The sequence below is a fragment of the Agelaius tricolor genome, unplaced genomic scaffold (genome assembly GCF_023055355.1).
Source record: "Agelaius tricolor isolate 1412-34295 unplaced genomic scaffold, bAgeTri1.0.p SCAF_19, whole genome shotgun sequence".
In the NCBI taxonomy this organism is placed as follows: Eukaryota; Metazoa; Chordata; class Aves; order Passeriformes; family Icteridae; genus Agelaius; species Agelaius tricolor.
The window spans coordinates 4,698,202-4,725,485 of record NW_027269279.1 but is presented as its reverse complement, the minus strand read 5'-3'; the positions used below and the strand labels follow the sequence as shown (position 1 = coordinate 4,725,485).

At 41.2% G+C, this 27,284-nt stretch overlaps 1 protein-coding gene across 3 annotated transcripts in view; it reads right to left on the bottom strand.

Moving 5' to 3' along the window:
• Nucleotides 1–27,284, bottom strand: part of MAD1L1 (mitotic arrest deficient 1 like 1) — a 349,550-nt gene that overhangs the window by 243,565 nt on the left and 78,701 nt on the right. For all 3 annotated transcript variants that reach the window (XM_071443960.1, XM_071443961.1, XM_071443963.1), the window contains one exon: nt 3,584–3,728. In XM_071443960.1, the coding sequence (XP_071300061.1) occupies nt 3,584–3,728 (145 nt within the window). The remainder of the gene's footprint in view (nt 1–3,583; nt 3,729–27,284) is intronic.

Genomic DNA, 27,284 nt, shown 5'->3' with positions numbered 1-27,284 from the left:
ACAAGACCCAGCTGTGCCCTCTGGAAGCTGCTCTCCTGAAATAAATAACCAGAGCTGGCTTTCCATTAAATACTGACTCAATCAGCTACTTACACTCAGATAAGGATTTTCAGAAAGGGTTTTTCATTTTGGGAGGCCTCTATGTCATATAAAATTTCCTAAGATTTCAATTTTAGCCATTCAGTAGCAGAATTGTCTGTTTTTAACAAGCCCACTTCATAAACAAAGACCAGGAGTTGTCTTTCTTTGAGAGAAACTCTCAAAAGCTTAAGGACAACACAAAAGTCAAATACAAAAATCTGTGAGTAAACATGGCATTCAAAGCAAATGCAGCAGTAAATCAAACAGGCAAAAGGGCAGAGGTGGATTAGGTGTTTCCCCAGCATTTCAGGTATCTCCCAGGACTGCTGTATCACAACTACCTCAGGTACCAAAGCAAAGATGAAAGATTTTCCCAAAACTCTGAGCTAAGGGACAGCAAAAAGCATGACAGACAGCAAAGCCAGCCAGGCAGATCTCTGAGAAAGAGAGTGAATCCAACCCTTCAAACATCAATTTCTGTTTCATCACCTTAAGTGAAGGGAGTGACACTTCAGGAGAAACCTCCCAGCCATCAATGTCCAGAGCCTCGGTGGGGTCCTAATCCACCTCATGTTTCACTGAATACATGTAAATCTGCAAACTTCAGTCCTGCCCTGATTTACAAGGGCATGTGGGACAAAATGATCAACCAACATGTTCTGAAGAGCAGTTTGTGAGCAGGAATAATCAGGATGCAGCTCCTATAACCAGTGGAATCGATGGGGCTGGAACACCCAGAGACTGGAGGATGCTGTGCCAGGGAACAGAGATTTGTAGGGATGCACTGAAGGGTCCCACACTGACAACTGTGTCACTTCCAAGCAGTAAACCAACTGGAAAGGCCCAAGTAAGATCAAGAAAGCCCAAAAGAAGCAAATGAGGCAAGGAAGGAAGCAGTGGACAGAGAGGTTAAATGCACTGGGATGGAAATACAAGAGCAGCCAAGACAGACAGACACTGTGGCAAGTGACAGCTGAGCATGACTGACAAGTGAGACTGGCAGTCTGTAAAAGCCACAAAATATTGCTTCAAACCTGGGGAAAAAAATCAGTAGCCATAGCAGTGAGGAGGAGTCAGACTGGCAAAGCAAATGCCCCCTGAAGAGAGCACATTTGCCACTGAATTATTTGGTCCTGCTGTTACCAAAAAAAAAAACAACTTACTGTTTTCTAGTCATATTTTAAAACATATTCTAGGCCTGAGACTTCCAGGTTCCAACCTCAGCCCAAAGAAAGGAAAACTGTTACAGCATTAAAATTAAACTTGCACTGTTGAACACCTCTGATGCCTTCCAGGCCCTGTTTGCTCAGCACACAGGAACTGATTCACTGCCCTAGTAGAGGGTCAAACATGCACAAATGCAGAAGTCATACTATCAAAAGCAATAGCATTTCAATCATATATATAATACTCTCCCCCAAATTAGATTTTCACAGTCCTATTTAACAAGACAAAGATTGAATAGAGAGAACTCATCTTTTCCATTCTCAAATTACATAAAAGCACACCACAGTACTGATGCCACTAATTAGATGATTAAATACCATTCTAGGTGATATGCTTTCAATGTAAAATAATTATTTTTGACAGGAAATGTATTTGCTCAATCTCACTTTAAATCACAATATCATACTTTTTTTAATTAAATGAAATTCTTTCTTCTGATTTTGCATGAGAAGAGCAACCAGCAGGAGAAACAGGCTGAGGATAGATTGTCCAAGTACCATAATGCATGTACTGCTCCACAAAGGAACCCAGCATTCTCTGGATGGAATATAAATTTTCAGAGAACAGCAAAGTCTTTATTCCTTCAAAACAGGTCAGTTGAGGAATGACTGAGCACACTGAAAACCTGCCCTGTCAAAACACAAGTTTATTTGCCATGGTCTGATGAAGAACACTTCCAACTTTTCCTATGCTCCTCTTCAGGAGGAGCACAGCAAACAAAGCAAAGGTTTGTCCTTCCATATCAATCAGGGTACAGTCCTTTGTCATCACATGACAAAGTAATGTTGTGGTTTTGTCCAGTACTTAAAGAAAAGTAATGATATTTTTGTGTTCTATGACAAAAAGTGTTTCTGCTGAGCACTGGAAATAAATTAACAAAGGGAATATTTTAGAAACCATCTGAGAAACTTCTTTCAGGGCTGAGCAGTCCAGCACAACATTAGACAGCTGAAAAGGTTATAAAAACAGGTTTTTTATAGGGCTCAGTATGCACCTGTGTCTTATCCAGCCATGGCAGTCCCAAACCAGAACATCACAGAGAGCTGCCTGCTGCTGGGGCAGGAGAGGGCTGAGAGGAGATGCCTTTTGTATTTCCATGGAGAGAGTTTGGTCCATCCACCCTGCCTGCAGTGCCTGCCTCGGTGTGAGGCTGACAGAACTGCTGTCATTTTCCTCTTTGCACTTCTGTGACTCTCCATGGCATCAAACTCTGCAGTCAGAAGATCTGATGGAATATCCTCTTGTAAAGTGGCTGCTTCATGCTTCAAGAGCCCTGCTTACTGCACCATACATCACAGCTTCTTTGGCTCAACAATGACACGGGAATTACACAAAATTGGGTGCAGCGCAATTAAAATCGATCAAAACGCTTTCGTTGACACTGGAAATCAAAGTCTAAAGCTCAGGCACCACAGCAGCTCTTTCCTCTCCTGCCTGCCCACGTGGTGATGTGCCTGGCTCCCTCTCATGAGCTCTGACTACTGGAGTCTGACCTCCTGCACACACATAAGCTCATTTACGTGAGCAGCCTTTATAACACCAGGGAGATTGCTCAGATGGGGGAAGTTTTGCAAGGAGTATTCTTGGAAAGTGAAGTAACTCTCATTCTGGCTACAGCAAATTATTATTCCCTTTGTGGAAAGCGAGCTCACCGAATTTAATATAAAATTTTCAATGCTCTGCAGACTTCAGAATTATTGTATAGAATTTCATCATGAGAGCACACCTGATATAGGATGATGCAGACCCCTTTGATATATTCTATAGAAAGAATCTTAAAACGTATTTTCAATTTACTGGTCTAGTGCTTGCCATTACATTTGAACAGACTTCCAGCGTAAGAGGAAGGCAAATCTCTTACTCCCTGTAAATTGTTTTTCCACAGGAACAGTTGACAAGGTGCTGCCACTTCGTTCTCTTTAGGAAAGGAGGCAATGCAGCCAAAGCCATTATAAATTCCCTCCAGTGGCTCAAAACACTCCAGCAACAACATGATTCAGTTCTCTGCCCTCACATGGATGCCAAGGCTCAGACAAAATCACATTTCCTCAGCACAGCACGAGCCCAGCTGGGGAAACACGAGCACAGCTTTAGGAGGCAATGGTACTTCCATTCCAGTGAAGCCCTAAAGACAGGCTGCATGTCTCCCACAGCACCCATTGTGCAAAGACCCCAGAACAGTTTTGTAGCACCAGTTATAGAGGTGAACAATGAAGAAATAGGAAGGACTGCACCTGGCAGAAAGAAACAAGGACATGTGCTTTTCCAGGCTCACCTTGGTGAGGAGCACCACGCGTTTCTGCAGCCGCCTGACCAGCGCTTCCTGGTGCTCCCGTTTCTTCTTCTCATCCAAGAGCTGGCTCTGGACACACAGGATCTCCTCCTGCAGCTGCTGCCTGGCCTTCTCCAGCATCCGGGCACTAGGAGAGATGGGACAGACCTGTAACTCCTGAGTGCTGCCTCTCAGAGACATCAGGAAAGCCTCAGAGGAGAAGCCTGACCATGACTGTGCCACTCTCATCTTACAGCTGCACCACTGGAAACTGGGCAGCTGCATTCTCATTATCAGCTGCTGTCAGAAAAAGATGTGAGAGAAGAACCACCCCAGGGACAGCCTTCTTGTGCAGCATGAGACAATTACTGGAACCTCACAGGTAGGAAGCATTTAAATAATTGCACATCTGTTTCCAAATCAATCCATTTGCCTTTGAGAATGTGGCTTGTTTTCAACAAACAACCCACACTCTTGGGTTCTACTGGATCTTTTCTTTTTTTCTGACAAAAAAGAAGAAAAAGTAGATTTACTATTATCTGCTTTGACTGACAGATAGTACTCAGCAAGTAATTACAGCCACACTACCTGCACATTGCCAGCAACCTATGTTGGAAGAGAAATGTCTTCTGAGGGCAGGCGACTGGCACTTCTTTTGAGATGTGGACAAGATTCTCAATTAAACCACAACAGCCTGGCCCTCTTCTCTTCTCAGCTCTCCATGCAGCACACTGTGGTGATGCACAATTATCTGTGAGCTCCTGGAGAAGCTCTCCAGGTGTGCCCTCCAGCCCCACAGCCTGCTGCTGGACACTGAGGGGCAGCTGCTCCCAGGCTCACATCAAGCAGCTCATCCCACACCAGCTGCTGGCAAAGCGCTTGATCAATAACAAAATAAAAGTGGAACCACTCCTGTGATTAAGAGTCAGTTCATGATTTAAATATGATGAGTTTATCCAAGATTGCACTAAGTATTTAATGAGTGAGCATGACATGAAATAAAAGTGTTGCACACAAGTCAAAAACCCTCAAGCAAGCAAGCAAGATCAAACTCAACATCTGCAGCTTAGTCAGGAACAGAAGAACTTTGTTTCTCTAATGCTAGAAACGCCACTGGAAAATTTATGATTGCTTCCAAGGGGTCTTATTCATCATTATATTTGAAAGAAAAGAAATAAAAGTGCTGTAAATAAAATAGCACTATTGTTAAGGTACTGTTTAGATAGATCCAAAAGGGAATACTTAAAGAACACTTCTAGCATAAATCAAGTACAACCTGCACTGCCAGGTCACCAAATTGTATTTTTTGGGAAATGTATGTAGGAATTCACAAGAATTCCAAAGTAGCTGTCTCCCTACCTCAAAATCCTTCTCTTTGAAAAAAGTATTTGTTTTAAAGCACTGGATGAATTAGAAACCTGTTAAAAGCTCCAGTTCAATTTGGAACCATTCACAGACCAATTTAATAATTGGGAACTGTGAAAGAGTCTCTTCATTGCTGTACTCAGGTGGGAAGGTTCATCAAGAGGGCTTCACATCTGTGTTTGAAGCTGGATAATTGCATTACCAGGGCACCACTACTTCCTTGCACCTGTTTTAATTAATCAGCTAAGAAGGGCACCTGGGCCAAGAGTAACATCTCTGGTGGTGGAACATGCCTGTGGGGCAGCCTATCAAGCTTGCCCTCAAAACAGGGCAGAAATGAAGGGTTAATTCCTGGTAACCTCAATTCCTGCCTTAGGATTCATTACAGTTTTTCCAACAACATTCCTTGTTATGCATAGGGTAAATATAAGTACAAAATCCTCATTAACTCGGATACATGTGTTGTAACAATTAAAATCACACTACAGAAACCTTACTGCAAATATATTTTTCTTTATCAAAGAACCTTTGTCCTGATTAGAGTCAGAACAAAAGAAAAAAATGCAAGCATAAGATTAATTACCCTGAAACAGCAAAAATCTCACATTTGATTATTGCAAAACATTTTGATAAGGCAATGGAGCAATCTTTTTTCTTAATCTCCCAATATTGTGACTTATTTCTATAAATGTTGAGTGGACCAACAAATGATGATTGATTTGACATTCACCAAGAAAAATGAGATATGTGCTAGGTTTCCTTCCCAAAAGAATGAAAAATATTTGAGATTCACGTCTCATGGAGAGCACAGACATTCAGCCACACAAAAAACTTTCAAGCTAGGATGGAAAACAACTGCTTTAAAACATGAGAGAAGTTGAGCAAAGAGAGACAAATGGGCAATTTCCTCAGCCACTGCATGGAAACAGCACCTTCATCTGTTTATATTTCAGCCTCGGTACAAATGTGATGTTAATGTACCTAAAATTCAAATGCCAGAGATGGCTCTGAAAGCGAGGACAATCCTCAAACTCCCTGAACTGAGTGCTACCATAGGTTTCCATACTATGGGAGGCATGAAATTCAACTTCCTCACAACTCCCCACACCATGCCAAAGTACATTATTGAGATCCTTTCTTCTTCTCTTTGGACAGATTGATAATTCTTCCAGAAACTGCACCAAATACAGCATGAGCTGCTTCTGTAAGGAAAAATCCAAAAGGAAAGTGCTATTTCTTATTGACACAAAACAGGATTTGCAAGTAGGTGTTCAGAAGCAAAAGCCTTTTAAGCCAGACTTGTGCACTCTTTTTCCACCCTGATGACACCTATGGCTTTTCAGAAGTAATTGCTCACTCAATATGAGCATTAAAAAATAAAATAAAAGAGGCACCAAGTTCTCCATTCAACATAAGCTTAGGGAAGTGGCATTTTAAAAAATCTTTGCAAGTTCAAAGTAAACCTTTTAAGCCTTAAAGAGAAAAAGTCATTTCTGTTTATCAGCCTATTAATGTTCCTTGTTCCACATCCCAGTGAATGAGATGCCAACATATTTCTGTTCTGAGCTGTTTGAGACTCTTCATTTTTTGCTCTTCCCTTCTGTAATCCACTTTAATGCAATCTTAATGATAAAACTTCATTTTCCAGAATATTCTTTGAGAGACTGAGAACAATGAGGGCACACAGTGAATACTGAAGCTATAAGATACATTTTAATAATCTCCTTCAAAAATGACAAAAGCAGCCGACAGCTCCCCCCCGCCCCCCAGTGATCCATAAAACATTATTTTAATCATTCCATCCTTTCAGTAGCCAAGTTACCACCTCAGAGTTACTAAAAAAAAAATAAAAAATAAAAAAAACAACGAGGAAAGCAAACAGGATGCCAGAGCCAGTCTGTGTGTGAAGCTGGGAGGAAAACAAGGGGTCCACAGCGACAATTAGAAGAGGAACAGTGTCTGGGTCATGTTGCAGCTCAGCTGAAGATGAGACACGTGTACCTACCAGGGCCAGCTGTCAGGAGGGAGAGCACATCAAAGAGAAAAGCAGAGTGTGATGGGAAGAGCAGCGAGGGAGCACAGGGGAGAACACGGTGACAGTGCCAGCGCACACCGCGCTGAAAAGAAAAACGCGCTGCAGCCGTCGGCATCCTCTGTCAGAGTGCACAAAAAAGGGTTAATGCAGAAGCTAATGAGGCAAAAAGGAGCAGGGGAAATTGTTTTGTAGCAAGACATTTGGATGAAGGAACACCCGCTCCTGAGAGCTGACAACTCGCAGGCATCTCAATGAGTCCACGCGTACGCGCAAAAGCCAGACTGGAAACTGATAAACACAGGGCTGAAAAAAAACGTTATTTTCATTCCAGTTCCTCCCCCACGGGTTTTCTGAACAAACACAAAGGTATAAGCAAAATCAGAGTCACTCCAGCATGTCTTTTATTTTCCAGGGGATAGCAACAGGACATCCCTGCCTGTGCTCTCCCTCAAGGATTCTTCCAACCTCAGCCTCTGCCTAACCTGCCTCAGTACCACCCAGGATGGGAATTAAAAAGGAAAAACAGAAGGGAGAAGATGAAAACAGTTTGACTTAAATAGGGACAGAACACAGGAAAGAAAAGGTGATGCTTGGCAAAACAGAAAAATATCCATCCCATGTTAAAAAGGGAGAAAACTGATCCATTACAAAATGCTGCTGCAAAGACTGACTGGAGCTCTGAGAACACACTACAGATGGAACTAGCTTATTGAACTAGCCTGAACTAGTTTAACATTTAAGGCAGAAAAACCACCATCAGGAAGAAGGAGAAAACTTTGGTGCTACAAATATTTCAGCTCAAAATTCAGAAGTTTGGGTGCTAAATTTTTACTACAATAAGATTGGCATCTCTTTCTGCTTCCTTTCTTCTCCACAGACAGAACTGTGGCTATATGGAGGCAGTAGCACCCTGCCCTGCCCTCAAATCCTGCCCTGCCACTGGGACTGTGGGAGCACTGGGGGCCAACAGGTCTGTGTTGTCTATTTGCTCACTATATTCAGAAAGAAAAATGATACAAAATATGAACATCTTTAGCAGAAGTTATCACAGGGGCTATATTTTATTTAAAGCTTTAAGTGTGCCTCACAGAGAGCCCTATGAAATACTGCTACACAAAATACTACATGAAATGGTCTACAGAGAGTTGGTGGGAAAACACTCTTTCTTCTTGCTATTTATTTCTCCCAAGTCCTCAGCAAACATCTGCAAACTTTCTCTTCTATTTTCACACCTTGTATTTTCTCAAAGATCTTTTGTATAACTCACCAGCACCAGGCTTCCATAAATCACAAATCATTCAAAAGTAAACAGATCATACATCATCTTGCTCCTAGACACACAAGGAAGATTCAAATCACATTGAATTTATAATGAGGGAACAACATAAAGAGAATTATTTTGCTAGTGTGGCCAGATGAAATGGGTAAGAAGCAGACAGACATTTGGAGCTTTATTGGTACACTGACAATGTTTTATCTGTGAGACACTATTTAATTTTACTCCCTAACCAGCAGTGTAACTATCAGGCTTGGAAACACAGTTCCACCAAAGTGAGCAGTTAGAGAAAAGAAATAACCCACATTTTCTGCCCCAGCCTCAGTACAATGGCCATAAGTGACTGGCAGGAATTAAGATTCACTGGAATAAATTCACATCAGGCACCCTGAGCTTCCTTCCCCTACAGGGTCAACACACACAGGGCTGTGCTGACAGCAGTGACCCAGAGGAGCCCAACCCAGCCCATGGTGGCTCCTCCTGAACAGACACTGAATCAGCCACTCAAGGTGAGAATCACAGTCCTGAACATGCTTTCCACATCACCATCAAGATGAGAATGAAAGCAGTGTCTTAACAAACGAGGAATGTCTGTGGTTTGTTTTGGTTTCATGTGGAAACATCAATAGTTTCAACATCCATCACTGAATTCTGGAACGAAAAATATTTCAAAGGGGAGATAACTACAGGCATAAATGTCCTCTTCCTAAGCTTCTAAACCTGCAGTGTTCATAAAGCCAAAGCTTCTACCAAAGGCATTTATTTGGCAAATAAAACTTCTGGTATTTAAGAACCACTGAGCCCTCACTGCTGGCTGTGCACTTACTACACTTGAAAATGCTGCTGCCTTCAGTGGCTGCAGGAGAAATTCTTCTGATAGCTGAATAAACAAAGTGATTAATATTAGCTTATGCAGACAAATCTTTAAGGGCCTTTGGTGTGTGCAGATGCTCATGGCTCTTGTTCTGAATCCACAACAAGTCAGACATCAGTTACACCCTAAGCAAATAAGATTCCCTCTGCAGTGCTTGGAGAGAAGCAAATACTAAATTTTCTTAATAAAATGCAAGTAATTAAAAAGCAGGAGTTAAAACCAAGAGTCCTGTATGATGATTAACACAGCATAGAGCCAGTACAGCATGTGTCATCTCTCCCTGCATCATCACTTGCATGTGGCATTTGGCAATTATGGAGGATGGACTACTTTAAAAGGGCATTCACTGAAGAGGATTTTCCACTCCCATTCTGAGATAAGAACAAGTTTAAGGTGCCCTTTCCTACACTGCAGAGAACAGCATGCCCACAGATGCCCTCTGAGCACAGACTGACCCACCACACCAAGCCAAGATGTTCAGTGAAGTGTTCAAAATGCATCACAGGGAGCTGGGGAGGGAACACCTCCACTCCCAGTACTTCATCAGGAGTTGTGCACATTTGCTCCACTTTGCAGCTCCTCATTTTGGCTCTCCTAACAACCCTGGCCAGTGAGGAAGGTCAGCCTGTGGATGATGCTGTCAGTAAGGGAATTTGTGGAGCTTCAGCACCAGAAGATGCCAAATGTCTGCCCCCTTCCCTATCACCCCTCACCCAGATTCGAGCATCCAGCACAAGGGAGTGAAATACTGGAGAAAGAGAACTGTCACAGGAGAGAGGAAAACAAACAAACAAGCCCTCAAAGAAAAATCCAAGGAAGAATTTTGAAAGGAAACCTTTTCTCCAGCCAGGATGCAAGCACTCTCTGCAGCTGGCTTAATTTACATCATCTAATTCAAATTCTAAATGCTTCAAAGTGTTATTACACTTTTTTCTTTGAAAACAAAAATGACAACAACTGGAACAAAACTCTGAATGAGAAAACCCAAAGACTGAAATAATTACTAATCTAAACAGAGGCCTGTACATGGGCTGGTGAAGTCACTGGCCAGCTCTACCTAGTAATTTCTCTTCGTGTCGGCTCTGATGAGTTTTGTATTTGTAACATTTCATCAATTTGAATCACTAAATTCAATTTGCATTCACAGATAAACAGAGAAGGAATAATAAATACTCTCATCTGACCTTGAAGTGTGACACAGAAAATTGCCCTGGATGATTTCATTTCAGTCTGAACGAGAATAAATAATGCAGTTGGCCCCACCAGTTACCAATCTCTGATCACACTTGTGGGCTCAAGGAACTCATGGCTGTGCCTAAATATGATGAAGAAAGTCCAAACTTCTCACTCTGTGTTGTACTAGTATTTTCTACTGCTCCTTCACTATAGGGATTAAGTCCCTACCTCTGTCCTTCCCCACCACTCAGCCCCAAATACAAATCCCAAGGATTTCAGTTTGTTGCACAGTCACAAGTGAAGGCATTGCACAGTTTTCTCAACCCAGTCCAGTATTATTTGCTTTATAAAGTGCACATAATAACTCTTGTCTCTCCCAGTAAGCTGTGAAGTCACTGGGACAACTCTCCAGCACAGCAACTGGTGACATGAACACCACAAGTGACTAAGAATATTTCCAATTTCTGTTATACATTCCAACCAACGCTTATCCAGAGAGTGGGAAAGTCATCTGGGAATAGCATGAGAGCTGAGGAGCTCTAAAGAATAAAGAACTGATAAAGAGGAGTGGGAAAAAAAAAGAAAATTTGCTTGAAGTAGTGAAAGAAATGAGTAGGAGAATGGTCGTGCTGAACCAACTTGTCAGCAAACAAATCTGCAGAAATTCTAGGCTCTTGACAGCTAGATAATGGCTTATCTTAATAAAATAAGAAGGGTCAAAGTGTTTAGATGAGAAAAACAAAACATTAAACCCTCCACTGCAATATAGCAAGTGAGTCCTCACAGACTGGTGACTCATTACAGCTTTGTGAAGGTTCTGTGGATCTTTTTCAAATTACCTTTTCCAATGAGACCTCATTTCCAATGTGCATTACAGTATTCCACAGTGAAATGAGGATTGAAATGAGGATTGTATATTACTGCTCAGTCACTTTTTTTCTTTTAATATCTGAACCTAAGACTACCTGAACAAATTTACAGCAATACAATTGTCTGAGGTATTTTTTGCAGAACAATTCAGTGATGGACCCTCACCATAACTCTGACTAAAATCCAAAGCTATAGCTCAGCATTTCAGCATCAGGTTTTTGTCAGTGAAAACCCCTCCAGGTTATGTGATGAAAACTTGTCTCAGTTTTCACTAGGGACTCAGAGAAATTCTCAGAGAATTCTCTTCTCAGAAGAGAATTCATAGTGTTACTTGTTGACAACAAATAAACCCAAACAATTAAGTGCTACCCCCCAGCCTTTACCCATGGGACACTGGTACAGATAAAAGCAAAGAAATGACTGCAAAGTCACTCAGCTATCTGTAACAAGCACTCTGCCAGACTGCTGCTCTTGGCTTTCCTTCCCCACAAGCACCAATTTAACTCCATCTCATATCTGCCTCCCACCTGCTTTGACTCAGCTCGTGTCAAAGCAGTCTACCAGGATCCAAGCCATATTAAGCACAGCATTGTAAGAGACCTACTAATCCTTAAATCCTCAAAATGGATGCATTTTAAGTCAGCAAAGATCTTGAAATTTCCATGACCAAATAACATGACCTGTAACCATGGATTTTTGAAGTAGCACCATGTTTTTGGGCACAAACAACATCTCATGGTAGTGAAAGATCTTTTCTACCATGCTCCAACAACAAATCAGGATTCAGTGCTAACTGCATCTGTTTTCTGCAGGATCTCTGCCTCATTTGCTGCAGAATTTGGAAGATTAATGAAGCACAGAAATTGCTTGAAGAGAATGGTCTCACATTATGGCAACTGAAAGGCTCCCAAAAAATCTGGTTCCAATTCTTGCCTCTGCCAGAGCTCCTGGTGATACCATGACCTTTCCAAAGCAGTCCTTGGTGCTCAGCCACTGGGCAGCCCCTGGTGCTGAGCTCCAGAGCTGGGCACTGAAATCAGCAGCAGCTACTCAGGCCCTACGAAGCCTTGGGTGTTTTGAAAGAACAAGTTCTAAATATTCCATATTGGCATCTCTGAAAATAAGGCTGCACTTTCTTCTCGGTTTACATCTGGCATAACAGAACTAGCAGAAGAAGTAACTAATAAAATATTAAATTTCTCTGTAGAAAAGCATTAATAGCTGCTCATTAAGTCCACATAATCCACCATCTCTGCCAAGTGAAACGAGAATGCTGCATGCTATAGGAAACCAGACTAAGGAGGTGTCAAGTGACTTGAATTTGGGATTTCCCACCCCCTGAGAGCTTCACCTTGCAACCCTGACCTTGCCTTTCAAGTATCTATTTTCCTCATGGGGAAAATAGTACTTAAAATTTATTTTTTTAAAAAACCAACACATAAAAGCAAAACCATATATCTAAGAATTAGAAGCAAAACAGTAGAGTTGGCTGAAGCTGCCTCAAAAACATCCACTGTGGGGTTATGCTTCATCCCAGTTATATTATTTTACACTCTCACACACATCCATTTTGGGCATGTACATAAGCACAGGCAGACCCCCAAAGAAGAGCAGAGCTGATCTCCAGCCATCTGGTGTCACATAACGAGACTAAAGGAACTGGGATCCCTCCAACTCCACTGTCACACCAGGAATATCTGCCACTCCTCCTGCAGAGGCTGTGCAGCCCCCTCTTTGCAAACCCAGGGAATATGCAGAGGCAAAAGGCTTCTTCAGACCCCATTTCCAAGCTGTAATTTTTCCCCACGAAAAGGAAATGCCCAAATCAGACTTACAATGAAGCCCTGCTAAGCCCATTCCTAGAACATCCTGTGGATGTTTGTTTTCCCTGTTTCACCTAGAAATCCAGAGCACTATTTCAATCTTCCACTGGACTGTTGACATTATTAGGATTTACATGCAGGGCACAGAGACCTATCTTCCTCTAATTTTAATCCCCCAAATTAGGTCAAAGAACCCATAAACCAGTACAAGGCAAGGGGAATAAAGCTGTCACCATGGAAGGAGAACTGCCAGAACAACTGCATTTATAGCCCTGTTACATCAATTCTACTGCATCAATATTTTTGAGTGTTTAATAAAACAATACTACATTCAAAGCAATCTTTTTGTCATGAATACTTATAGAGAAGCCAGTTAGGTTTACATGTAAATGGCCTTTATACAGCAGTTGCAGGTTTCAAAATCACTACATTTGCAGACAAATCAGATCCCTTATTTTGTGGTGAAGCTGTGACAAGGAAATGAATTTAAAGACATGGCAAGTAATTTTGTCTCTGCAACACTCATAAAAGAAATGCTCTGTTCAATGTAATTTGGTATCAGCCCTTTGGCACCACAAATCCCACATCAACCAGCTCCATGTTGGAGGGGCAGGATGATAGTCCAGCATGGATTCAGTAGGTGCAGGGAGAAGTTTCTGCCCTCAGAAATGTGGCACCTCAATTCATCACTGTCTTGGTTTAATCCCAGCAGAGCATGACATCACATGGAATAAATACCATGGAAGCAGGGGATGGTTTGGGCTGAAGGGACCTTAAAGATCATGTCATTCCAGCCTTCCTGCCATCAGCAGAGACACTTTGCACCAGGCCAGGCTGTCAGAACCCCATGCAGCCTGCCTTGAACACTTCCAGGGTAATATACAGAGATACTTGGCAAGGCTGATTTATCTGTCGCTTTCAAAAATTGTTCTGACCACGACACTTTATTTAAAGCAAAACAAAGACAATGCCACTAATGTGTTTATTTCTGCAAATTCTTTTAGGAAGGAAAGAAGAAAACCTTCAATGGGAGTTTAGGTGGGCCAGCAAAACAAACTGACAAGACAAAGTTGCCAAGACCAAAAGTAAAACCCCAAGGCAGTAACTGGGAGCCACAGCTCACTCTCTGGAGCTGCCCATCAGCACAGTGAGAGCTGGTGCCCCCACAGCCCACACCCTCCACTCAATAGAGGCACTTTGGCAGCCAATTGATGGGCTGTGCTCAACACATCCTTCGATTGCCACCTGTCTCCCCTCATCATCTCCCCTGCTGCCTCCGTTGTACCTGATTAATGCACCCATTTCCCTATCGATCCACCATCCCCTGCATGGGAAAGGCATCAATGCAGTTAAGGGCAGGCACCTGCCTGGAGACTTCAGCCTTTGGCTGCTTTCTGAGAGAGAGTTTTGTTCCTACTGGATAATAAGTATCTCTGGTTAAAGGAGCTTTTAGGTATTGGCAATGTCATAAAATGTTCCTTGTGTCCTACTTCAGCAGAGCTGACAAACTCTCCACTCGCTGTCACCGGACTAATGGGAAAAGAAGCACTTCTAAAGAGCTCTGGGTACTTTTGCATTGCAAAGTGAAAAGGAGAGAGTAAGATATTTCAATGATGTTCGTTCCAAAGCCCCATAAAGAGGAAAGAAAAAAGGGAACGTTTCTGCACAATCACTGTATCAAGCAAGCAGCTCACTTATTAATCTCTCCTTCCTCTGCATTCACTGGCTCGGGGGCTTCAAAAGTTGACACTTGACTTGAAAAATGCCAACTCTAAGCAGTTTATTTCCTCTTGAACTTTAAGAGCTGACTGAGACAGAAATGACCTTTAAAAAGGCAGGGTTAGTTCTTGTATGAATTGATAGAAGGATTCTTTGCTTACACAGCACAGCAAGGTACTGAGCAAATCTCCTATACAAACTCCCCTCTCTCACCAGAGGCAAGAACAACACCATGTTCCATCAGCCACAGGATCCACTGAGCTCTGCAGGATGGGGGACCTGGTGACCCAGCTTGTCTACAACAAAAGGGAAAGAGCCTCATACAACCATAAATCCATGACCTTTTACACGCCCAGGACAGAGACTACACCAATATTCACACCCTAGAGACATCCAAACTTCCATCACAAGGAAGCAGAGCAGGTACAACCAAAATTAAACAGAGCCACCAGCCTGCACCTAAACCCCAGCCCCAGAGTCCTGCTGCCATTGGGACACAGAACAAGGTACCAGGATTGCTAATCTGGGACATCTCCCTGGTGGTGTGAGCTTGCTTACATCCATCTCTACTGAAAAAGAAACCAATCACTGCATGGCCCATTGATGGTGTTCAATGAGAGGCAGCTGGGAAATGCAAATCAACACCCAACAATAACTACTACTAATACTTGCTGCCACACCAGTAGCCAGACATGTAACTGGGCAGAATACTCTTGTCTGAGGTTCACCACACAATTAATACCACCAGATGTCCAAAGAAAGGCAACTGAAGGATTTTGTGGCAGCAGAGGACAACCTGGGAGTTTTGATCAAGGAAATTCACAAAGCAAATATCTGAGATGTTTACAGGGATGGGAATACATTGGGGACAGATAAGTTTAGTAACCCTTTGTGTAAATTATGACACTTACTGGTATAGTATTTGAAGATACAAAGTGCCCTGCTGATGTGCATGATACTTACACATTAAACTAAGATATCCAAATGATATTTCATTTATCCAGATAGTGTAAGAGTATTCATCTATTTCTCACTCTGTAAGGAAGGCAGATGTAGCCATTTTGGTAACAGCAAAATATTAATGCAGAAGGTGAGCAAACTTTTCACTGCCAGGCAGAGAAGCTCCTCAGAGGCAGGGTTGAAATTTTGCCTCCTTCTTTTTTTTTTTTTTTTTATTTTATTTCTAGCCTTGATCTTCAACTGCTAAGCCATGCAGACTGCAAGCAGTAAAGGACTGATGGAGTTCAGAAATCTCCAGTGAAGTATGAAGTATCACTTTGCCATCAGCAGCAATGAAATGCTTCCAATCCACCATCAGCCCACTTAAGCAGAAGCAGACATCTCATAAAGAGAACCCCGTGGCTATTCTGTGCAGGATTTTCTTTTTCTCTGGAAGGGAAATACACATCAAACTCAGCAAGGCAGACAGAAGAAGTCAAGCCTTATATAGTCTAGGTTAACTTATTAATAATGAATCATTTTTGTCATTATTCCTAAGGTTTAGTATCAGGCACTTTGGTGGGGAGAGGGAGAGGGGTGTTTTGCTCTCCAGTGCAACTGGAGGCATGACAGGGAGCCATGGCCTCAGTGGGATATTGAGTGGAAACTCTCAGATAAGAGCTTGGCATCTCCCTGCTGGCAGATTTAGAAAATTCCTGCACCTTAAATATATAGCTATACAGTTATATGTGCAGTGTATAAATATATATATATATATTTACATACAGAGAGAGGCATAGACAAGAACAAAGTACTTATCAATGCATATTAGATAATATCTGTACTGTTTTATCCTCTGTAGCATTGCAAGAGTTGCAAGTATTAATTTTTTTCATCTTTTTAAATGCTATCTGATTTCTCTGATGGGGCTTTTCCTGTGTGTATAATCACAGGAGGTTTTGGAGAAACCTGTTTACTTCTGCAATCCATTAGAGAGACTCCCATTTCCAAAGTTACTGCACAATCACTTCTTTTAACAGTCAATTTAACAATGTTTAGCCTCCAACTGTTGCTCTCACACACAGAATTCTGCTTTTGGGGCTCTGACTCTTGTGCATAGAAAAAGCTTCTTAACATCTTTAGGGCAATATGAAAATATAGATTTATACTGTAGGTGTATAACTGCTGCAAAACAGATTTTGCTCAACTGTAATACACATCAAACAACATTAAAAACCAGTAAGGAACCGCCATCTGATTTACATGAGATGTACTTTGAGACTTGTAACTTTTGCCTGAAGGTTTTAATTAAAGCAATTCATGTCCCAGGGCACTTTTCTTGTAGTAAAGTGTCTTCCCCATTCAGCTGCTTCAAGGCCTGTGCTCTCTGTGCTTTGGCACCATCTAATCACTCCCATGGGAACAAACGGTGACACAAACGCAGATCACAAAAACAGCTTTAAATGAAGCAAGAGGGATGAAGGACTAAATGTAAAAGAAGAAACAATTCTGTACCCTTTGTTCAAGAGTCTGCCAGATCTCTGGAATGACAACAAAGGGGGAAGAAGGCGTTGGTCTGAGTAAAATCTGAGACTCCTGAGTTGTGCCACTGCCTGCTGGAACACTCCCAACACCTGTGCTCCCAGACCTAACCTCCAGCAGTGATCTCCAGTCCTCTGACTGAATTTCTCTGTCCTCACCACCCTTCTGAAAGAAGGAAGCAGTGATCAAGAGTCCACATTTGGCAGCTCTTCCCTTTGTCATTTAATTCACTCTGAGGCAGGAGAATTTACAAGTCACAGCTGCTCTGGTTACTCCAGGTATTTCAGCAGAAATGTGGCCCAGAAGAAAGGGTGGAATTTTTTTCCAGGATTTCATTCAAAAGTACAGAAAACAAAGTTTACTGAAGGATGAAGAAACATCAACAGACAAGACACAATAAATTATCTTACCAGCAGGTTGTGTAAACCAGCTTTTAGCAGCATAAGGCAAAGCAAAGCAGGGTTTTTGCTGAAAATGAGGAATCCATTGTTACCATAAGGAGTTTGACTCAAATACTGCAATAACACACCACTGGAGTATTAGTCTAGGTGGATTCATTAACAGTAAGCAGTGCAAAAACTAATTTGCAATTGTTGAAATTTTGTCAATTTTGCACAAATTCCTTAAGAAACCCTCTCACCAAATTCATCCACACAGTGAGGAGGAAAAAAAGCCTTTTTCTGAAAACTTTAAATGGAACTCAAGCAGAAAACTTATAATTTTATTGCAAATTCACAAGAAGGTTGTAAGAATACAGAAAATATCTCTTTCCATCAACAGCAACATTGTCACCCTTGAAGGCCAGCAGATTCCTAAAGGGTTGACTGTGATTTACTGATGCTTTACAGAGCAGCTGTACCAGCTACAGGTGATGCTCCAAACCAAAGAATATTTGCAGGGGCTCCTTTGTATGCAGGTGCCAGCCAGGAACAGCCAGCAAGTGCTTCCCAGGCTTTCTGAATTCCTACAGATACATGAAATTATGTATAAAAGATAACTAGTGCAGCAACTCTGTATAGCCTTCCTTCTTAATTTTTTTAATCAATGAAAAAACTCAATAAAATAAAAAAGTAATTAAAAACACCCAAGAAAGTAAGCTAGATAAGGAAAAAAAACAGGAGAGTATAGTAAAGACCCACAAAATCACCAGGATTTTACAGAAGGTATTTTGTGCATGTGCACTGGCTGAACTGACAGACTGCTAACCTGGGAGAGGATTTTCTTTGATGTTCTGGCTGTTCAAAGTCATTCTCAAACTGAATAAAAACAGTAAACAGCAAACCCTGAAACCTGTGAAAGTATCCAAATATTCTGTACTGTAGAGGATCATGCTTCAATGGCATGCATGCCTGAATGAGTAAATATTTTCTGGTCTTTAGCTAATTTTATGACATTCTTAGTATCTCAAAATGAGTATATATTGACAAGTGTACTTGGAATTGCTTAAATCAATTGAACAACCAATCAATTTTAGTTGAATTCATTAATCTATTTAGAGGAAATGGATTCCATAGCTCCAACTATTAGATACTGATAACATTTATACATTTAACAACCTGAGAATGATTTGAAAATCCATAAGCCTGTAATTACTTATCACAAACTTCATACAGGAATATTTTAAAACCCTAAGCTGGCTGATTTCATCAGTATTTTTCTGATCCTTCTCTAGCTCTAGCCAACAATAACCAATTCATTCCAAGGCTGTTCATGTTCTCATTTTCAGGACCTTGGTGTTCGAATATTTGTGTTTCTATTAAGGCAGGACAGTCTAGGGAAATGACTATTTTAATAGTTTTATAAAAAATGTATATAGAGACATTTCTATCGATTGAAGAATCCTTTTAAGAAGAATTAATGTTTGTATTTTACCAGTAGTGTTTACAGAATAAAACCAGTTTCATGAGTTCATCTTTCTTTTTTTTTAATTGGATTTGTGAAATAGTTCATCCATTTGTGGTGCAGTACATGGGCTAAAAGCATTGGAATTAAAGAGAATGCAGGCACAATCTAACATTTACATTGCACTGAACTTTCAAACCACCTCTGTTAACTACAGCACAGAGAACACTTACAAAGATGATGTGGGCAAGTGGATATTTCTAGACCAGAGGAGAAACTTTTATTTGATTTTCTAACAACACCATCCAGAGAAAATAGGCTGAGCAAAAAGACATTGTCTGTTAGGTCCTCAGAGTGGGTTTTTAAAGGTTGAATTAAAGTATTAAACTGAAATATAAGATTGCATCTGAAACTAAAACATCTCCTTTCCCGTGTTAACCAACCAGAATTCCAGTGAAACTGTCAGAGACAAGCAATAAAAACCACACAGTAATGCCTGGCTGTTAAATCCAATGCAAGAATAATGTCTTGTGACACACCAGTAATTCAGGAAACAATTGCACAGTACCAAAAGTATGGAATTTTCCTTTGGTTATGAGGCACCTCACCTCTCTGAGCCCCCTTCAGCACAGGGACCTAGCACCAGCTTGTCTTGGTACCCAGTGTTTATTTACTGCAAAGCTGTAACAACTGCTTTAACCTAAGAAAAATAACTTCAGTTTTGCCCACAACTGAGGACTAAATTCAACCAGGTCCTCAGCATTTATTTCAAACGTGGGGCAGGGTTGCAGCCTGCATGGCCTAGACTGGCACGTTCCTGGATTTTAATTTACATATTGGTGGGGCTTTTCTAAAATTCCTTTTAATTCCCTAAGAAAACTGCTGGCAATTCGGTTTCAACAAGCAAATATAAGCTTCCTATGAGGTCTTACACCAGGCTGTTAAGTAGAAAATCCTGCATTTAGCACTTGGCAGGTTTGAGCTGGTGCAGAGCAGGGCAGTGACATGAGCAGGGGCACTGGGTTTACTCCATGAAAAATACCAAAAGGCAGAGTAGCAATATTTGAATATTCAAACAACTTCCAGTACTCACCCTTTTCTTCAAGCTTCTACAGAAACATGATAAGCAGTCGTGTTAAATAACATCAAATTTATTTATATAAAGCTAATTCAGTGCCTGTCTCCACTGACATCCCAAGACAGGAGAGAGCCCTAAAGAGAGGAAAAACTAATCTATGCAGATGCCTGAACAATCTTTGCTGGCCTTCATGAGATTCCCTGCTGAATGCTGAAAACCTGGATCAATTTGACATCAACTAATTGTGGTTATTCTCCCCATCTTTCCAAGTGAGGGCCAGACAGAAATCCTAGGCAGCACAAGTTACCACACTGTGTGCAATAGAGTTCTGCCTCCAAAAGGTAAAATCTGAATTGCTTGGAAGATTAGAGGTGTCAGCCTTACAGTTTCATTAAAAGAAATTAGTGTGGTTTTGCACAAGATTCAGTGTGCATTGATTTTTTTAAAAAACCATCAGAGATATTGAGTGTCATCAAACACGAGGTTCTGCTGGTAGCTCTGCATTGTTAAAAACCAATCTGAAAACCCAGTGCCTCCAAACACAGGGCAAAACCACCTAATATCACATTTGAGAGCACAGTAGTAGATCTAAATGCAAGTGCAAGGAAAATGAGACTGCAAATAAATATGAGACTATAATAGCTGTAAATGTCTTGCCTTTAGGAACATCTAATTTACTGTTTTAAAGGTAGGCTCTCAGTCTCCTGGTTGCTTTCCTCTGTGTCCCATCAACTGTGACTGCATTAATACGAAGCTTAGTCTGCTCTTCAAGAACAGCTGAGCAGATTAGTTTCTATTCTAATCTTCAAGCAAAGGTTGTATCTCAAGCAGGCTTTTTCCACTCTTTTTGTGTTGTGTGCAGGAGACGTGCTGGGGTGGGTCACATTTCCTCAGAACAATTCAGATGAAGATTCAGCCCAAACTGGTTTGCAGGAGACACAGACATTTCTCATCCAGCCACATCTCTTCTTAAAGTGTTTTAAAATCCATTAAATCCAGAGCTCATATGCTTGGGAGGGTCCCCTGACACACACACACGTGGTCTGTGCAGTTTTACACTGCCTGCAGACATGGCTCAAAAACAAGAGGGAAAATTTCCTATTTGCTCCATATGTTAGGTGGGGATAGTAGTGCTAATTAACCAGAGAGATGTAAATTTATTTCATAATGGATAATTTCAGTGGAAACTTCCAGCTGTCCTGAAACTGGTTTGTGCCTGGAATTGAGACCAAAACCTGGCATTTTCCCTCCATTCTGAACACTCCCCAAATGTATTCATTCCCTAACCCCTGTGCAGTGGAGAGTTTGACTGGTGACAAAAACTACAAAAATTGTAGTAGCTGTCCCATCTGCTGACCTGTCCAACTCAGAAATACATCCATAACCAGAAGGCTGTTGACTAAGTGGCTTAAACATTGAATGCTAGTTTAATTATACATTTTACACTCTGATCTGAAGTCTGCATGTATACACATGCACATAAAGTCATATTTTAAAGTATTACATCTATGGCCTACAGTGCAGCTTAGGAAAGAGGAAATTGAAGTTTTCAATCAACCACTCCACACACAGAGCTCCACTGACAGCATTAAGCCTCACCCATTTGTGTGCAAACACCAAAACCAACATTATTTGTGTTGACACACAAATAATCTTTGCTTTCCTTCCATCCAAGGCACATTAAGCCTGAAAAGCAAAAGCAGGCACCACAGTGTGCTGACTAGAGAAGACATTTCCAAAACTGCCTGTGAATCACAGCAGTCAAGGGAATTAGACAGTGACCCTTTGAATCCAATCCAGGACATTGGTCAGATGTGGGGAAAATCAGTGTAAAAGGGGAAATGAACTTTGTGTTACATCTCCAGCCCACCAGACCTCTCCTGGCCTGGCTGGTGCTGGGTTGTTCCCATATTTTGGGTTATCTCTGCTTTGTGGCAGTTTCTCCCTGCCAGTGCAGGTAACCCAGCAGGATCCACACCAGGTGGTTTGTAGGGATTTTTAGGGATCCATTTCAAAGCTCTGTGGCTCCTGACCAAGGGCTCTACCTGAGCTAATCCCCTGTATTTCTGTACCAATCCAGGAAACTGAAAAGGGAGCTTTTTGGGGTAAAAAGGTGTCAAGTGATGCTCTCCCCCACGAGCAACCTGCTCTCAGCTGTCAGCAGCCATGGCCACAACATGCAGAGCACATAATTCTGCATGCAAGGACCAGGACAGTAGGACCAAGATCCAGGACCCTCAGTTACCTCTATCCTAATGACTTACTCACAGAAATTGATGGTTTAGCCCCTTTTTTCTTAATTTTTTCCCTGAAATTGCTTTTCTGTTCATGAAAAAATTATGAAGTGATTGAAACTGAAGGTAAAAAACCTCCAAATTTGTTAAGTACTTGCCATGTCATAGTTGACTGAGAAACAGTCCAGATGCAATATTCTTACTTTCCAAATGAACACAGAAGCAGGTTTGAATTAAAACTTTATAATATACAGATTGAGGAATTCTCTTTTTTGCATTTCCAAAGGTCAGACAGTGCAATGCAACCCCCCCCTAAAATGAGACAAAAAGCCATTCTATGTGGAAATGCTAAGAGCCCTTCATATTCACAATTTCCTCATCTCATTTTTCAAGGAGAATCTCTTGCAGAAACATTACAAAACCATTTTCTTCCCCTTTCATCTATGTGAAACAGCACATTATTTCCATGCAGGGAGCTGAGGTGCAAGGGCATTAAAACTCAAACAGAGTCATTATGGTGACTGAGCAACCAGGAGTCATTTCTAACTAAACCCAGCTGCAAATCTCTTCCTTCAGACCATGACACCTTGGAAGCTCCACAGACTGAACAAAGGCTGAGGAATTTCATCCTCTACCCAAAGAAAGTAATAAAGTACATAATCCCATTGCAAGGAAAATGAGGCTGAAATGGCAGACTTTGATATAGAGAGAACAGAAATGTTGGGCCAAGCTAAATTACCTCTGTAGTTTTTGTACTGTATATGACAGCTGCTAGCAGTGCTCATTCAAATGGGAAAAGATCTTTGATACTCTATTTGCAGTAATACAATTTTGACACACAGACAGTAATTATAAAAATAAATTGATGCATAGGGACAATTAAGAAATGTAAGCCTCCAGCATCTATTACATAATTTCTTTCTGAGCAGTGAAAACTCAGGACCAAAACTCCCAATATATTGCAAAATATGGTGAATTCTTCTGTAGTGTTTTGAAGGCAGACAAACAGACATTTCCCTGCACTCTGAGCTGAAGATTTCCACAGTGACTGTTACCATTCTGAATCTAGGGGGTCATGCTTCTCTAGAAACAAAGTGTGTTAAGGAATTAATCTCCCTGCAGTGCTAAATGGGCTCTGGACATCTTAAAGCACAGGCAAAAGCTTTTTTAGGTTTCCCTAAAAAATACCACAAATACATCCATCATTTCCTATTCAAATGTTCCAAATCCCAAATACCAGCAGAGGTGACTTGCTTTAAAAAACATGATTTTTAAAACACAATCTATGAGAAGCCACTGCAGAGCACACTGAGCTGTGGGCTGCCAGAGTCAAGTCTCAGCCAATCACCTGTTGAAACCTCAGGAGATAAGGAACTAACACCAAAGTTACACTGGGGAAGCAAATAAATTTATACTTTAAAAATAAAGAAACAAACAAAAAACAACAACAACAAAAAAAACTTCAAAGGGAAAATTACTTTGGAAAACTAAAGAGCTGAACAAGTGTTAGCAGTTTAGTCCATCTTAGGAAGATCTATCCTTATTTTGATCAAACAATCCAATGGATCAGGGAATCATGCAATAGTTTGGGTTGGAAGGGAACTTAAAGCTCATCCAGTCATGAGCAGGGACACCTTGCACTGTCCCAGGTGCTCCCAGCCCTGTCCAGCCTGGCCTTGGGCACTGCCAGGGATCGGCAGCCCCAGCTGCTCTGGGCACCTGTGCCAGGGCCTGCCCACCCTCCCAGGGAGGAATTTCTCCCCAGTATCCCATCTAAACCTGCTGTCCTTCAGTTCAAAGCCATCCTGCCTTGTCCTATCACTGCAGGCTCCCACCACAGTCACCATGGGAGAGAGGGCTCTGCCAAGTGGGCACCTTCAATCTCAAGAAATCAAAACAGGACACAAAATCTCCCAGGAAACTCAGTGTGCACAGTCAGAATCAGGGATATCTCTAGCCCAAAGAGAGACTTAAGAGTTAAAAGCAATATATTTTCCACTTTCCAAAATACTTTGAAAATACTTATTAGTGGTTGTCCAGTTCTTAAAAGTAAATTCCATCTAAAATTGATAAAACAACTCTTTTGTGTTTAGCTATTGACACATTTTGCATTTGATGATACAGTTATAAATTAATTGCAGCAGGAACAGATCTAAGAAGAAAAATTAACAGGTTAGAGCTCTTATCTGGGATTCAGCAGATCTAAGTTCAAAGCCACACTGAGCCTCAGGCTTTCAGCTCAACCTTAGGCAATTCATTTAACCTCCTCTGTACCTCTATTACTCATCTGTACAACACTGTATTTAATAAGAATGGCACAATCCTTTTTATGTGCACTGTTTATATGATAAACATGCACAAAAATCTGGCACTAGGATCTATGTGGGTACCTATAGACACACACAAGACTGAAAACCCAGACATTTCTCAACAGAACCTTCAGGCACAAACAGTATTTCCTCTCAAAAAGAGAGTAAAAAGAACCACATCTCCCAAAAGCCCAAGAATTGTCATAAAAGAAGTGTCAGAAAGAAGACAGAGCAAACTTTTCTCTCAGTATCAGTAGCCTCAGTGCAAGAGTACAATAAATGAGAGATATAGGTCTGCAGAAAAGCCAGCTCAGAGGGAAAAATCACCTTAATTTCAGACAACAAAAGAGAAATGAGAGAAGACAAAACCAATTGGTTCTGCTCCTGTGTTATGGATGGGGAAATCAGTTATTCCCTGCCTTGAGAGAAGGGAAGCAATGCTGGAGACAGCACACAGTGCCTGTGGTTTCCAAAGGGAAGCCAAGGTGGCAATCAGGGGCTGCTGGTCAGTGACAGCACAGCAAGTACCTTCAGGAGAAGCTTTTTGTATTTTCCACTCATCCTGGTGCATCAAATTCTTTGCAAAAGGAAATCTGGACACAAGTCCTGGCAGAGGAGCCCAGGACACAGAGGAGGGGGGGGAATTTTGAATCCAGATGAGAAAGCCAAAAATAACAATCAGCAGCTTTCTGATAACCTTAGCACTTGCAGTAGCCTGTGGCCAAGGTTGGCAGGTAATAACACACAGTGTATTTTATCAGATAAAACAGATTAACCTTATGGGGCTGAGCCATATATTAGATTTCCCAATAAATGGCTGTGATTCACCAATCTAGTAGGGGTGAGGAGGGAATGCAAAGCAAAGAACTGCACTTGTGCTTCCTTACAGCCCAGCCACAAAGCAACTTCTGTGCAGAGCTAAGGAGGAAATGCAGCCAAAAACTCATCAAACAAACCCATGGAAGATGCTCAGACCTGCCACTGGAAATAAACCACTTCACTTAACTGAGCTGCATTTCTTAAAGGGAGAAACCTGAAGAAATACAAAGGCATTTCAAAAGAAGATACTCCTAATAGGCTCCATGGGCAGCAGCACAAGCAAGCTGGCTGAGAAAGCAGATTCAGCTACTAGAGCAAATGGAATTCACATTCAGTTAGTGGAAATCTACTGGATACCCGAGGGTGATGAACATTAAACAGTGTGAAATTTTATTGCATTTTTCTGCTCCCCTCCTGGGATTTTTATGACGATAACCATTTTTTGCATATGAACAGTGTGAGCTCCAAAAGCTTCATTTTAATCGAAGATGTTCCATTAAAATTTAACATGCACCAAAGGTTTGAGTGCTGAGGCTGCCTTGTGAAGAATGTCATATTTAAACAGCTGGTGAATTAAACCCAAGTTATGTTGTGCATGGTAAGGTGACTTACCCAGCAGGTTCTGAAGCACAGTGAATTTGCTCTGTCCATAATTTGCAGTGCATTTGAATATTCCTAGTGTACAGAAACTGAACTGTCTTGTCATGCAGAAGATGGATTTCCTGAACACCTACCTACATTGTTAACATTTGTACATCACCACACTTTGTACTGAGTACACAAATATTCCATTTTATAAAGACTCTTGCTATTCCTCAAAAAAAAAAAACCTATTCTCAGCAGTCACTCTGGGTCAGACCAAATCTAATCTAGCCCAGCATTCCACCTTCAACAGCAGCCAAGGCAGATGTCTTTGGAAAATACAAGAGCAGGACAAAGGCATATCAAAACTTTTCAAGGATATTCTCCATCTTTCCAGCAACTTCTGCCTCAGACTCTTGTTGAATCAAATGTGGTACCTTGGTAATAATAAAACAAAATGTATTTTTCTTCCTTTATTGTTCTTACTCCCTTTTTGAACTTTGAGACCATCCTACTGTGTGGTATCCCAGAATTTAATCCTACACACCATGATGTGCTGTTTTACACCTGCAGATTTTATCTGCTGGTCTCCAATTCCTGTAGCACAGACAGACCCTCAACTTTAGAAAAATCTGCATTTTCCTGAACACAAAAAGACAGCAATAAGAAAACACGCAAAGGAAGCTGAGATGATAAAAATGCACATCCACACAGTGAAGAGACAGGCAATTCTTCACTAAGCAGACATCTTACCTGGCTGCAGCAACTACTGCAGAGAAATGAACAAAAATTCACAATAAATTAAGTTATTTTAACACATTTTTTACGGGTAGCACATGGATAACAAATCTCTAAAGAAAATCCCAAACCAGATTACAACTAGGTTTTTATAGCCCAAGTATCTGAGAAGTTTTATGAGGCAGAGGAGAGAGTCAGCAGCTGCACAGAACACCTTTCATTTAAAAGACAGGATAATAAATGAATCTAAACACAATGGAAGGAACAAGGAAAATAAATATTATCTTGTTGTCCTTAGTCATGCTTACAGCTTAAAAGGCAGGTTGGGGGATGCAGCTATAATGCATCCAAAAACTAACCAGCATTTGGAGTTTAAGTGAGGAAGACAAATAGCAAACAGAAGGGACTGCATGAATAAAATGTCTGTGTGTATGGAAAGGGTGGGAAGAACAGAAGGAAAGAAGCAGTTCAGCACTAGGAGCA